This window comes from Cetorhinus maximus, chromosome 2, assembly GCF_964194155.1.
Source record: "Cetorhinus maximus chromosome 2, sCetMax3.hap1.1, whole genome shotgun sequence".
NCBI classification, from domain to species: domain Eukaryota; kingdom Metazoa; phylum Chordata; class Chondrichthyes; order Lamniformes; family Cetorhinidae; genus Cetorhinus; species Cetorhinus maximus.
The window spans coordinates 77575868-77591160 of NC_135880.1; the positions used below are offsets into that span (position 1 = coordinate 77575868).

The window sequence follows — 15293 nt, forward strand, 5'->3', positions numbered from 1 at the left end:
GGAATGCTGCCTTCTTGAGTTGTGACTTTGGGTAGGCAATGAAGCTTGTTAGTTTTTGTTCCAGGAGGTCACATGTTTAAGCATCACTTTGATTGAACCAGCCCTGGTGGTGATGTTGCCTGAACCCAATGGCCTGGGTACAGGAGTCTAGACAGCTGACTTCATTTGATCCGATTGTTCCGGAGTTGAGCTGGCTCTGTGAAGATTTTCCAGATTGGTCGTGAGCTTCGTTTGGAATTCCTCTCTTCGGTTGGGATGTTTTAGGGCTGAGACGTTGATGATCTTCCTCTCTGACTTTGGGACTTGCGCTGTCTTGGTGCTAGGTGGAAGTTTATCATTGATTGAACAAGTCGATCTGTCCAGCAGGCATCAATCCCTTCTGCATGGACTGAGTGATACAGATATCACTTGGATCTTTGACCCGAACAATGACATAATCCAGAAGTTGCCAATGCCTTGATCTAGGATGCCTCCATGTTGTTTTGTCCGTTTGGCGGAAGAGGATGTTTGTTATAATGGGGTCTTGCTGAGCACACTTTGCTTGCAGGAAGACGCCGTTTGCATTGGGTTTCCCACCCCTTGTTTTTGAATGTTTTTATTCCAAACTTCAGAATCACGGCTAACCCTGCTATTAAATTCCCTCAGAAAGATGATTCTTTCCTTATTTTGGGATGGCAGTGAGCACATCTTTAAGGTCAGAATAGAACCTCTTCATCGGAGTCTGGGGTTGAGGCATAAGCGCTGATGACAGTGGCATATTGGTTATGGCTGAGCTGCAGGTGAACTATCATGAGTCTCCCATTCATACAATTGGAGAGTTCTGGCAGTGCATCCAAGGTCCTATTCTGGATGTCAAAACTAACTCCATGGGCATAAAGGTCGCTGTCAGCTTTACCTTTGCTCTAGAAGGTGTATCCCCCTGCTTGTTCCTTCAACTGCCCCTCCCGAGGAAGGCGGGTCGGGTTGCATTGAGGGAGAGGTGGGGTGGGGTGTGTTCGGGTGGGTCTTAATAGCTCCCATGATACGATTGCAGTTTTTCTTTCTGAATGTCACATTTGAGGGTGTTCTAGCATTGCAAGTTGAAAAATTTAAAGTTTCATTTCTTTCCCTGAAAAGATGGTACGTCCTGCTGTGTGGTGTTTCCTAATCAGGATAAAGTAGGTCAGCCTATCTTTAGGGCACCTTTTCTAGCCCCCTTCCCATATGGGTTGAGCAGAGGGTATCCTGAAGAGGATTGTTCAGTAACAGGTGGAGATGGTGGCAGTAATGTCACTGGACCAGTAATCCAGAGGCCCAGGCTAATGTTCTGGGGACAAGGATTCAAATCCCACCACAGCAACTGGTTGAATTTAAACTCAATTAATAATCTGGAATTGAAAGGCTAGTCTAAGTAATGGTGACCATAAAACCATTGTCTATAGTTGTGTGAAAAAAAAAGTCTGGTTCACTAATGTCCTTAAGGGAAGGAAATCTGCCGTCCTTACCTGATCTGGCCTACATATGACTCCAGACCCACAGCAGTGTGGTCGACTCTTAACTGTGCTCTGAAATGGTGTGGTAAGCTACTCAGTTTAAGGACAATTATGGGTGGGCAACAAATGCTAGACTAGCCAGTGACACACACATCCCATGAAAGAATAAAAAAAAACAGATGTTGCTGCCCAAGGACATCTCTGACCTTTACGTTTGTCGACTGTGTACAGATTCTTGACAGGGACTCCAGGTTCACAGCCCTGCCCCTGTCACCAATCCTCTATTGCCACAGGGCTTGACAGATGGACCCAAGTAGAAGCCTGCATCTGACTTTGTTTAACCTGGAGACCTTGGGGCGCCATCTTGGTTGGGAGGATGTAAGATGGGAGGTGTTGCATCTCCTGCACTTTCATAGGAAGGGGAGGAGTGTTGGGAGTGACAGAGCAGTGGACCAGAGTGGTGGGGAGCGAAATGGACCTTTGAAATGCTGAATGAGGAGGAGAGGAGAGTTTGGTAGTGATAGAAAATAATCCATTGAATGTTGAGGCTGATGGAGTGGAAGGTGAGGATAAGCAGATCCCTATCATGGTTCTGGAATGGCAGAAGCACAGGATATGAAACAAACAGTAGAGAAGCTGCAGCCACAGTCGAGGAAAAAGGAAGACATATCAGAAGTACTGGTGTGGAAGCATTGTAAGAACAGATGCAATTGAAACTGAGAGAATAGAAAGAGTCCTTAGGAAGTGGGGTGGGTGAGGGCGAGAGTGTGATTCTTGTGGATGTTCATGTCTATATTTGATCTTGCTGCCTAATATTGAAGTATTCATAAGTGTCCTCCTCCCTTTAGCATATATGTTCTGGAAGAGTTAAGGAAGCTGAAATTTTACTCGTTAATAATGTTAGCCAAAAATGTTGCAAAACTACAAAATGGGATTTCTCATTTGGTACGTTTTTGCTGAAATAGTTGACAGGACCAGTCATCCCAAATATTGCAAAAGATCTTGATGTAGTGGCATGTTTGAGACACAAATGTTGACACAGACCAGTTGAGTTGAATGTCCTGTTTCTGTGCTGTAAATTCTGTGTAACTCTGTACATTATGACTTAATGCTGCCACAGAGAGGTGGTTTTCGTTCCATCAATAACAAAATTGACCTCTGAGGTATGGAGTGTCAGATTTTACCTGTGTTTATGCAGTTTAATAATTAATTTTACTCTTTGGCCTTGACCATCGTTACTTTGAAGCCAGTGACTCCGCATGAGTACAGTCTGGCTGATTTGCCACCACCAACATCCTCTCACCTTTCACTTTGCAAATTCTTTTGTGTCAACCTGCAACCTGTCAGATGATGGTGCGTTACACTGAAGTTCTAAAATGTGGCATTATAATGTCCCCAGTAATGAAAGAGTAATTAAATTGGTTGTGGCTATGCAGTTTAAATCTCAACTTTTGGCATTCATAACTTACTTTCTGCAGCATTGTTAAACCTTCAAATTTAATTTTATCATCATTTAGAAAAACTATCCTGTTTGGTCTATTACTGAATTTATGAAACTCGGAAAATGAGTTTTCAGTGATTCTGCACACTGTTGCTACTTTATATTGTCATTAATAAGGTAAAGGTCATCTCTTTTGAACAGGTGATCAAAATGGCGAGGAAAACATAACAATGATGTTAAAAAGAGCACATGACTGTAGGAAGACAGCAGAGAATGCTGCAAAAGCACTACTAATGAAACTTGATGGTAGCTGTGGTGGAGCGTGCACTGTAACAGGATGTAATATACAGCCATGGGAAAGCCTGTCTTCTCACAGCCACACCAGGTGAGTAATATAGGTATAAGTTTTAACTGCCAAGGAGAGGAGGGTTCGGGTGCGGGCGAGGGTCAAGGCCCTGAAAAATGATCTCTGGCCAGGAACCCTACAGGATCCCACTCGCTTCAGGGTTTTAACCAAGAACCCTCCTTGTCGTCCATGGCCACAAACACTTGTTTCAGGTTAAGCAGCGATTCACATGCACTTTATACAATTTAGTCTATTGTATTTGCTGTTCACAATGGGGAGACTAAACATGGACTGGGTGACCACATGGCGGAACACCTTCGCTCAGTTCGCAAACATGACCCCGACCTTTCTGATGTTTGCCATTTCAGTTCACCATCTTGCTCTCATGTCCACGTTTCTGTCCCTGGCCTGCTGCAATATTCCAGTGAAGCCAAGCGCAAACTGGAGGAACAGCACCACAGCTTTCCAGAATTAACATTGAGTTCAACAACTTCAGACTATGAATTCTGACCTCGATTTTGATCGTTAAATCCCCCCCCTCCAAAACCCACAGAACCATCTGTAACTTGTTCTTATGTTTTGGTTTCATCGAGTGCTGACCCTTGTTCTGCTGTTGACACATTCTGCTATCTTACCTCTATGCCACTATTAGCACCTTTGGTCTTTAACATTACCATTAAGACTCCCTTTGTCTTGTATCCATGACATCTTTGTCAAATCTCTCCTGAGCTCCCAGTTAAGTCGTAAAAATATTCAAAGAGGTCGATTTAACTAAACATTCCAGCTTTAACAGCCAGTGTACTGGTTTATTGGGCTGTGTCAAACTTGCTAGGGCCAATCAGGCAAGTGTATGGTGGGGGGGGGGTTGCTTTTTTTCAGTGAAACTGACAGGCTGGGTATCCTTTAAATGTTGAAAGTGATTGGCTGCAGATATGCCCAGGCGAGAGACTGGTCCTCATAGCACACCTTCTGAGAATCTGCTCTTACTACTTGATAGGTGATTTCCAACTTCTTGAAAATCAGTTCACCTGCCTTGAACTTCAGTCTAGCCTCCCCTTTAACAACCAAGCTTGTTGTCCGGCAGGATTCAGAGCAGGTCACATGAATCCTTCATTCATCCATTTTACCCTAAGTTAAAGAGAGAGTCCCAAAACATAACAATCTTATAAACTTTGTAACACTCCTCCCAAAAGATGAAAGATCATCATAGGAGTGATGATTTTTCTAAAACACTGTTCAAAATATATCAACTGAGAACATTCTACAAATTTAACAGTTAACTTAACTACACATACTACAAGCAATATTTTGTCCCTTGTTGTCGCATTTCACCATTACACGATCCACATCAGACCCTTACACGGATTGGCCAGTTACCACCAATTGCATGTAACATTTAGGATTTATAGTCCAATTTACATTAGTCTTTAAAGTTCTTTCCCCCATAAATGAGAATTTGCTTTATTGCTAGTGCCTTCCATTATGCATCATGGAATGTCATCCTTCTCACTTTGCACAGTTTGTGCAGTTTTCCAGTATTCTTGATTAACAGATGGCACAATTGGTTCTGTCTGAGTAACTTTGTCAAGAACCACACTATTACTTGTTGACAGTCCCTGTGATTTTCAAATTCCATTAAGTGTAAGCTGTAAATTGAGACAAAATCATTTGTCATAACTCTTCCACTCATGTAGCTTCAGTATGTCCTTTTGTTCTTCTTTAGAATGAGACATTACATTTTCAACAGGGTGTTGACTTTTAAACTAAGTCTGTGAAACACTTTAGTCAGATTTTAGCTCCAGATTTCCACTTCCTTTAACGACTGTATGTTTTTTAATATCCAGGTTGGTAAAGAAAGTCTCAGCAAGCCAAACAACTGAATCAGTCTCTTCCTGTTTAAATGCAAGATTATGGTTCTCCTTCACTGCTTTAAGACTTAAGAAGGTCACGTCGATGAACAGTCAAAATATCTTGATACTCTTTTTTTTAGCCAGTTCACAAACTTCTTTTCCCCACACAGCACAAACTTTTCTCAATTCTTCCCTCATAAGAGCAGCAGCTTTGTTTTTCTGAAGCTTTAATTTATGGTCCAGAACTCAAACTCTTCCTTGGAGTTCTACAGTATGATCATTAGTTACAGCTAGGTTATTTTGTTTTAAAGCACTGTATTCCTTTGTTTCTCTTTGACACCTGTGGCTTAAGAGTCTGCCTGTGGGCTTAACTCAGTTTCTTTTCCAGCTGTTTGTAACTTTGTCAGTCTGATGTTCCAATTTTTAAAAAATCTCAGGAGTCTGAGCTTTTGGCTCTTTGGACACATCTTTGATTGGAACTGTAATTTTCACAGTAGGAATACAGATAGTTACGGATTTCTGTATACGACCTGATGTATTTGATGCATTTTTAAGTTATATCATTTCACTGGATTTCACTGGAGAAGGCAGACTTTATCTCCAGCGAGGTCAATTCCTAGTATGAAATCAGCACCATTAATCAGCAACTTTGACACAATTCCCCAGTTACAGTGCCAGAAATTAAACCATATTTTAAGTTAACTTTATGCAATGGAGCAGTTAAACAACCTTCATTAATACCCTTAATCAATGCATTCCTGAATAACATGTCTTTTAGAGGGAACTTTACATCACCAACCATCATCAGCGATTGAGCTGACCTTGTCTGTATCTCTTAGAATATTTATTTGTTTGCCCGCTTCACCTAAGATGTGGTAAAGTCACCTGTGAATAAACAATCGTCATGATCCTCTATATTTTGATTTTTACCGATAGTAAATGTATTCAAAGCTACTGGTGCAACACTTTCTGTAGTCACGCCATGCATGCTCATAAATGCAACCGTTTTGAGTTTTAATCTCCAGCAATCTGCCTTCACATGGCCTCTCTTATGACAAAAATAACATATTGGTCCCTTCAATCATACTTATCCTCCATACTGTCGTTTCTAACAGCTCTAAGGAGGCTCTGTCTTCTCATTTCTCCTATCCCTCCAGTATAACTAGTGCCCTGTGTTCATTATCACATCTGTTTTGTCCCTATTACTTCTATGTGGGTTTGCAGACAAAGGTTTACTGCCAGCTGTGTGTCATGGGATTGTTTGTAACCATCTGCCTTAACAGCAGTTTCTCTTAATGGCAGCAGTGTGCATCACCTAAAAGATATGATGCAGGAACACACCAAGCCTGCTTAGACAGCACCTTCTAAACCGATGACTGCTACCATCTAGAAGGATAAGGGCAGCAGATGAATGGGAACACCACCATCTGGAAGTTCCCCTCTAAGCCACATACCATCTTGACTTGGAAATATATCGCCTTTCCTTCGCTGTTGCGAAGGGTCAATATCCTGGAACTCCCTCCCTAACAGCATTGTGGATGTACCTATATTACATGGACTGCAGCGGTTCAAGGAGGAAGCTCTCCACCATCACCTCAAGGGCAATTAGGGATGGGCAATAAACGCTGGCCTTGCCAATGATGCCCACATCCCATAAATGAATAAAAAGAAACTTTATGGTTTTCTAGATGGGACCTTATTCCTAAAGGGATAGCTTTTAAATTTTTCCTTTAGCAACACCTCTCTATGGTTTGGAAAACCTTGCTTGAGCTTCATAGCTCTTTACCGAGGTGGCCAAACTTACTGAACCTAAGAGCCACATACGATAATCTTCAGAAGGCTGAGAGCCGCAAGACATGATCAAACTTTTCAAAGGCTAATTACTGCTAGTAGAGGTCTTGTGGGTTAAATTACAAGGACTGCATGATAATTTTCGAGCCAGGTTTGATGACTTGCATAAGATCCTACTTCACCTTTCTTGTAAACCCATTCATGGTTGATGTGGTGAACGATGGTTGTCAGATTCTTGAACCTCTGGTTACAGAAACATCTGCTGTAGAAATGGAATTATTGGTCTTCCAGGAGGACGAGGGTCTAAAGATGATGCATAAATTGCAATCTACAATTGATTTCTGGAAGCAAGTGCCAGAAACAAAATATCCTCAACTCAAGAAAACTAGTGTGAGGCTCATTTCAATTTTCGGCACAACGTACTGCTGTGAATCGCTATACTCTGTAATGAATTTTGTAAAGTCGAAACATTGTGCAGTCCTTACAAATCAGGCTGTTAAAGGAAGCCAGGGAAGTAATAGCGAATGCTCCGCGGATCATTTTCCAATCCTCACTAGATGCAGGAAGGTACCAGAGGTTCGGAAGTCTGTGAACGTTGTACCATTATTTAAAAAGGGCGTGAGGGATAGACCAAATAATTGTAGGCTGGTCAGTCTGACTTCTGTGGTGGGCAAATTATTAGAATCACTTAGAACGGAACGGATTAATCAGCAATAGTCAGCATGGTTTAGTTAGGGGAAGTTCTTGTCTTACTAATTTGATCAAATTTTTTGAGGAAGTAACCAGGAGGATTGATGAGGGTAGTGCAGTGGATGTTGTCTACATGGATTTTAGTAAGGCATTTGACAAGATCCCACATGGCACACTGGTCAGAAAAGTAAAAGTCCATGGGATACAGGGGAATGTGGCGAGTTGCATCCAAAATTGGCTCAGTGATAGGAAACAAAGGGTAATCATTGATGGATGTTTTTGCAAATGGAAAATGGTTTCCAATAGCATTCTACAGGGCTCAGTGTTGGGTCAAGACTGCTGGTTGACAACCACCTCACAGTGCAATAGAAAGAGATGTCGTCAGGCTTGTCTTCAAGATCCAGCTCTTCAACAAAATTTTTGAACTGTCGGTGAGTCTTTCAAGGGCCATTTTCATAATACTTTTGTCCTTGAAGTATCAGTCTGCTAGATTTTCACAATGAATGATGCACTGAATAGGGAGAAACTCTAGAAATTTGGGATCACTTTTCAAGAGTGCAATTAGATCTACATGTTTCCCTACCATTGCAGGTGTTTCATCCGTTGTAACACTGACTAGTTCATCCAGTGGTACATTGGCATTTGTCAATGCTCCGTCAAGTGTGTTTTTTATGTCAACACCGTGAGTTTTCTTTTTGCGCCAATAAGTCCTTCTTTAACAATTATATCTGAGGAAATATAACGAACAAATATTGCCAGTTGTGGGTTGTCTTGTATATCCGTGGATTCATCAAGAGCTAAGCTGCACGCTAGAGAATTCTTCAGATCGTTTTGTACCTTGCTTGCAACATCAGCACTGATCTGGGAGATATGCCTCTCCACAGTGTAGAATTTGTGTTATTTGTTACTGAAGTTTTGTGTTCTTTGGATCTGCAACTTCAGCAATATTCTTCATCAGAGTATGGACGTTTAGCACGAGCAAGATTCCATGCCACAACAAAACCAGCTTTGATGTTTGTGTCAGCTTCCTGACTGAATGTTGAAAGTAGTGTCTACTGGCTTTTAGGGATGATTTGAACATGGTTAACTTATTTTTCCAAAACATTTGCAATTCGTTTCATAACGGCATTTCATGTTATTGGCTTTGTTGTGAGTGAGTGATGCATTGCAGATAAAGCACATAGGTATCCAGCCTTTAACGGTGAATGCAAAATCTTGCTCGCATTCTGACTTAAAATTTCTGTTTTCACCTTCATACTTTCGTTTCTTACAAATTAACAGTGTCATTTTCGTTCACAAAGTTTATATAGGGTTAACATTTAAATCTTCAATTTTTTTCCGTCTAACTTTCCAGGCTTCCTTCGCAGAGCTTTTTCCTCTTATCTTCCAGGCTTCCTTCACACACTTCTATGCTGATTGTGGCAAAAATAAATCTGCGTCACTGACACAAATCAGAGCTAGCATATGCTCGCTACTTAACTGATCTTTGCAGCCTTGCTCTTCTAATGTGGAAAATCAGTCAAGAGGTTTAAAAAAAAAGGATTGATTTTACTTGGGAAAAAAAGCTTTATCCACCTACTGAACAACAAATTTGAATCAGAGTACCTGTGTCCCAATACAATAGATTCCTGACCTGAATTAAACTGTTTCTTCCCTTTCCAGACAGATGCTGCAAGCGAGAAAGTGGGTTAGGGAACTGGAGAAAATGGCCACCGAGGGTCACGTGGCCCTACATGGGAAAGCTACAAAAGAAAATTCACGACAGTGCTGGAACTAATCGGTAAATAGGAGGAGGGTTAAGAAAATCAACGAAACATTCCAACACTGTTGCAAGATTTCTTTTGTAGTTTCTCATTGGCCCTATTTAGGGCCATGCGAGTCACGCAGCAGCACATTAGCTATGTTTAGCCTCAGTGACTGCACTTGTACTGTCACATAAACTAATAGAATTCAGTATCATTGTAATAATTCACATTTTAAATGTCCATGATCATATGGAGTGAGAGATTCTACTGTCAGATTGATCTTCCTGAAAAAATAGAATTGTTGTTTTGGTCGTTTCTATTCGGACTCACTACACAATCCCCAAATGTTTCATGGTTTGTGAGGTGAGCCCTGTAAATTCAAGGGGACCTCAAAATATACTTTTTAAATAAAAAACCTTTTAAACAATGAATTGGTAACTTCTCTTTGCCAGAGATTTTTTTAGTAATTAAGCCGCATCTTTGGCTGATCGAATCCAGAATCTTTTTGTTTGGTATTAAATCTGAAACAAACAGCAGTGAAAGCACACAGAAGTTCTTGTTTTAAAATGGCCCTCTGGAAAATTTATAATAAAAATTGGGTTGGTTCTTTCTCTGATATTGGCAGGGGCAATAAAAGCAGAAAGAACAAAAAGATAGAATTATTATAAGATGTTTAATCTTAATTCAGGCAGATATTGAAATAACTATTTTGCAACATGGTTTATCTCAGTGGCCATTTTCTCCTGCTCGTTGATCATCTTAATCTACTCTGTCCCTCCTCGCAGTGTTGCTGCCTCCTCCCTGGTTCGATCCTAACTTCCTCCAAAGTGCGATTAATCACTTTTGCAGCACAAGGGAAGAGCCACACTCTGTGTTGAAGAGCCACATGCGGCTTGCAAGCTGCAGTTTGGCCACCCCTGCTCTATATGAAATACAATTTCTTTTTCTCTAAGAAATTCCAGAAAAGTCTGATTTAATCTCTTCCTCAGGTTTCTAAGGTTTTGTCTGTAAGCTTCTTGAACTAACTTGTATGCATTAAGCACACAGTCTTATCTGTACTCTGCAGACTAAACATTCACTCCTTCCACCACCGACGCACAGTAGCAGCAGTGTATACCATCTACAAGATGTACTGCAGGAATTCACCAAGGCTCCTTAGACAGTACCTTCCAAGCCCATGACCACTACCACCTAGAAGGACAAGGGCAGCAGATAGATGGGAACCCCACCACTGGAAGTTCCCTTCCAAGTCACTCACCATCCTGACTTGGAAATATATCGCCATTCCTTCACTGTCGCTGGGTCAAAATCCTGGAACTCCCTTCCTAACAGCATTGTGGGTGTACCTACACCACATGGACTGCAGAGGTTCAAGGCAGCTCACCACCACCTTCTCAAGGGCAACTAGGGATGGGCAATAAATGCTGGTCCAGTCAGTGAAGCCCACATCCCGTGAATGAATAAAAAAAAATCCAAAGGGGTTGAATAAACCTTCAATGCTTTCCCTCCCAAAATATACTCCAAATATGATCCAAATTTCTCTTCACCATTGTAAATTTGTAGCAATTTTCTCAAATGAGATAAAATACATTCCAACTCCTTTCTCACTGAAGTTAGGCACTGAGCGAATATTCCTTGCTAAATCAAAACCAGGAATTAAAGCTCACTCATCGTCAAGTCTCTGCACTATTCCCTGTTTGCACAAGCGAAGCCTTTCTCTGTCAGTTCAAATTTTCTGGCTTCACTTTCTCTCCGAAATTCTAATTTTAGTTTTCACGCTTTCTTTTTCTTCTCTTAAGTATCTGGAATCGCACTGGCATTGAAAATTATATACCATGTTACTGATCTGTGTGGTTGGCAGAACATCTTTTTGGTTGACAATTAGTGGAAAACACTACTCGTGTTGTCACTGCATAGTATCAATTTGAAACTGCCAGCTTCACCTGTTGCTCGTGTTTTTGAGATACTTTAATCTCCCAGGGTAATTTGAGGTAGACTGGTCGTTTGAGGGCACTTCTCAGGTCTGAAAGTATGGCTGCCCCAATAGATCATTGCTCACTGTGTATCAAGCATACACGAATGGATCGAAGACCGCCACTTTTGGACCTGACTGCTGTCATCAAATATAAAATATGTTCTGCCTACCACATAAATTAGTATTGTGGTATATGAATTTCAGCACTGGGGTGATGACAGGTATGTAGGCCTTATGTCCCAACGATTGGTGGATTGTGTCAAACAAGACATCCTTTTGGCAGTTCGCAATAAGCAGAATACAATAGACCATACTCAACCAACCTTGCAAAACTCAATATAATACCTAACATTAGATGTGATTTCGTGATTGGGCAGCACTTGCTGAACAATCTCAAGTATGCTAAGAATTATACCAATAACCAATTTAAGATCATCATTCGAGCTCGCAATATAGCTCGCTAATGCTTGCTAGAAGCTACATATATTTATATTCAGGGATCTATCCTCTGTAGGCCATAGGAATATGTTCAGTCATCATACCTTTTTTGAATAAGCAAAAGCATGGGGAACTGGTGCATTTGTCATGGCAATGTCTCAACCAGTCAGTGCTAACTTGCGAACCAATCAGCACCCCTTTTCTCATGCAGCATAAATCGCTATTCCTTTTGAAATTTGGCGTTCTCGTGTCTGTCCTGATGAGTGTAAGACAATAAGCTTTGGAAGCATGTCCTTTTTTCAGCAGTTACATAATTATATTTGATAGTAGTCCAGACTAAGTATTTAACAAGTATAATTTTTAAATTTAAAATGTCTCCTTAATACATTGATTATAATTGTCTCTTCAGCACTACAAGCTCAACTGCTAGTAGCTGTGATACAGAGTTTACAAAAGAAGATGAACAGAGATTAAAGGATTATGTTCAGCAGCTTAAGAATGACAGAGCAGCAGTCAAGCTAACTATGTTAGAGCTGGAAAGTATCCATATTGATCCACTTAGTTATGATGTTAAACCTCGGGGAGATAGTCAACGGCTTGATTTGGAGAATGCAGTTCTAATGCAGGAACTCATGGCTATGAAGGTGAGTGAAGAATCACTGACTTTTAGCATTGTAACAACTTATTTTACGAAGTCTACTGAAATAGTAACTGCATTTGAAAGCTATTGCCTAAAGGTAACTCCATAGGCTAATATGAAACAAAAAAGATGCTTAAGTACTCAACAGATCAGACAACATAGAAGCAAAATACTGCGGATGCTGGAAATCTGAAACAAAAACAGAAAATGCTGGAAAAACTCAGCAGGCCTAACAGCATCTGTGGAGAGAAAAACAAAGTTAATGTTTCGAGTCCATATGACTCTTCTTCAGATCAGACAGCATGTTTATCAGAACAGCCTACTGTATTGTAATGCTTCAAGTCAGAATTATGTCTGGAAACTTGAGGACAATATTTTATGCCATTATCTTAAATATCGCAATCCATATTAGTTTTCCAAATACCTTAGAGCTAAATGAGTTTCAAAAACAAGGGAAAACATTTGATTTTAGTGAAGTAGATACCCTGATTAAATGGTGATATAAAGAAAAAACTGAAAATGCTCAGTATCCACCAAGTTCTTCAGAATCTTGAAAGGGGAAAAGGTTAATGTTTTTGGGTAGAGATGGTTTATCATAACTGGAAGCTGGGTGGTTTACAGGACCAAACAAAATGAAGAAGAGAACAAGTAAACATCAAGTCTGGAAAGTTGACTGCTATCACAAGGAAACAATTGATGGGTAAATAGTTGAGTTTAAATTGGAATAGATGAAAATATTCTGGGTATTATAATAGGATCATCTAATTTGGAGGCTGAAAAAGCACCAGTAAATCAAAAAGGATTAAAACAGCTGCAAGATATGAATTGCATTTCTCAGAAATCCTTCAGGTGTTTCCAATGCAGTAATTATTTTGAAATGCAGCGACACATGTATGCAAACCTTGGTATCTATTTTTTTACACAGCAAGATCCATAAACAACAAACAGGTGATGACAAGCTGCTTAGATTTTGGTGGTGTTAATTGAGATGGTTGAGATAGGAATGTTGACTAGGAGACCTGGAGAACTTCTGTTATTTTAACTACTTCAAGTGGAAATGTTTCAGTGAAGGGAAGACAATCAAGTAGAAAATGGCAAGCCAAAGGGAACTCAGGATCATGCTTTTGTACAGAATAGAGATGCAGGCCAACACTGTCAACCAATCTGAATTTGATCACTTTAAGTTGGGATACGGTATTCTCAATTGGAAGCACATCTCCACCTGCACAGGCTTTGAATTTTGCTGTGTCTAGTTGCTGAGTAAAATGAAACCAATCTATTTTCAGCTCTGTTTCAACTGAAGTACTGTGATTTGCTCCATCTTCACTTGAGTTCCCATGCTCTCCTCTCCTCCCTGGCCCCTTACTGCATTTGCTGGCAAACTACTTCAGTCTTCTCTCCACACTTTGCTCCCTGCCTGCCACCAACCACTACTTTTGAGCAATGCCATGTGAAAGCCACTCATCTGTTTGAATAACAACAGCAAGTGCTGGAAATACTCAGCAGGTCTGGCAGCATCTTGTGGAGAGAGAAACAGAGTTAACATTTCGAATAGAATATGGCTTTTCTTAAGAAATATTTACCACAATGCTCTGGTCCAGTTTTGATCCCATACAAAATGCTACTCAAAGCTATACTATTAGGATTCTGTGGATCAGTGGCATAAATTACCATCTTTTTGCATCTGAAGCCAAGGTTTTGATGAAGTGAAAGGCTCCTTTACTAGTGGCTAATAACCTACACCAGATAAATTAGATAAATTAATGTGTACCCAAAGCTTGAATATTTTTGACATATATTTGACACAAGCCAATACATCTTTTTATGATCTGAAACATATTTCTGTTTGAAGGAGGAAATGGCAGAACTCAAAGCTCAGCTTTATTTGATGGAAAAGGAGAAGAAAGCACTTGAATTGAAGCTGAGCACGCGAGAGGCCCAGGAACAAGCTTACTTAGTACATATTGAACACTTAAAATCGGAAGTAGAAGAACAAAAGGAGCAACGCATGCAAACTCTCAGCTCAACCAGCAGCGGAGGAAAGGATAAACAAGTTAAAGTAAATATCACCATTAGCCTAGTTGATAAATGCTGTTCAAGAAGCCTGATGATGTAACATTGCTGTTTAGAAATTATTCTTATAGTCGACGTGTATATATAGCTGGAAAAGAGATGCTGACTCTAAACTTGCTGATAGCAGTTGGAATATTTTCCTCTAAATCTCTTCTCCTTGTCTCTGAATCATTGATTCTATTTTCTACTGCTACTTATCATCTTTCTCTTTTTACTTTATTTCCACCCTGTCACACATGCACAAACTACAGAAGTTAAAATGTAGAGAAACATATCACAAGACTACAAATAATTGTTGCCATGGTATTATATTTCTGAGATATTTTACTAGCAGGTCTCAACATTTATATGTACTTCTAGAACAATTAACTGCATTCCTTCAAGGTCAACCATCTCTCTCTCGCATCCCTTTGTTCTCGACATTGTCAAGATTTTTCATCTTTTGTGCCCTTCTGAAAACTTTTCTCCCTATCATCAGCAATTCTTTGCTACACATGTCAGAAAATCCCCTTTCATTTACCAACTCAATTTCAGCTTTAGCAGCCCCCCCCGCCCCCGGATCAGAGGCAGGAGGCTGTGAGAGTTGGTGCTGAAAGTTACTCCGTCCTGCCTCCAGGCCATTTTTGAGAAGATGTCATTGGGGCTGGTGGGGCTCTCCTGCATGCAGCAGGCAACCGATCAGGCTCATTAAGTGCCTAATTGAGGCCAATTAAAGGAAATCGACTGGGATTTTTCTGTCAACCAGTGGGTAGAATTTTCGCTCGGCGGGTGGGTGCACGCCTGACCCGCTCGAGCATGAAATGATGCATGTTGATGTTGGCTGAGCGTGCCA

General features: G+C 40.6%; 1 protein-coding gene across 2 annotated transcripts in view; it reads left to right on the top strand.

Annotated features, from left to right (window-relative positions):
* Window positions 1-15293, top strand: part of mcc (MCC regulator of WNT signaling pathway) — a 215550-nt gene that overhangs the window by 172247 nt on the left and 28010 nt on the right. For both annotated transcript variants that reach the window (XM_078566344.1, XM_078566348.1), the window contains 3 exons: window positions 3115-3298; window positions 12158-12392; window positions 14241-14447. In XM_078566344.1, coding sequence (XP_078422470.1) covers window positions 3115-3298; window positions 12158-12392; window positions 14241-14447 — 626 coding nt within the window. The remainder of the gene's footprint in view (window positions 1-3114; window positions 3299-12157; window positions 12393-14240; window positions 14448-15293) is intronic.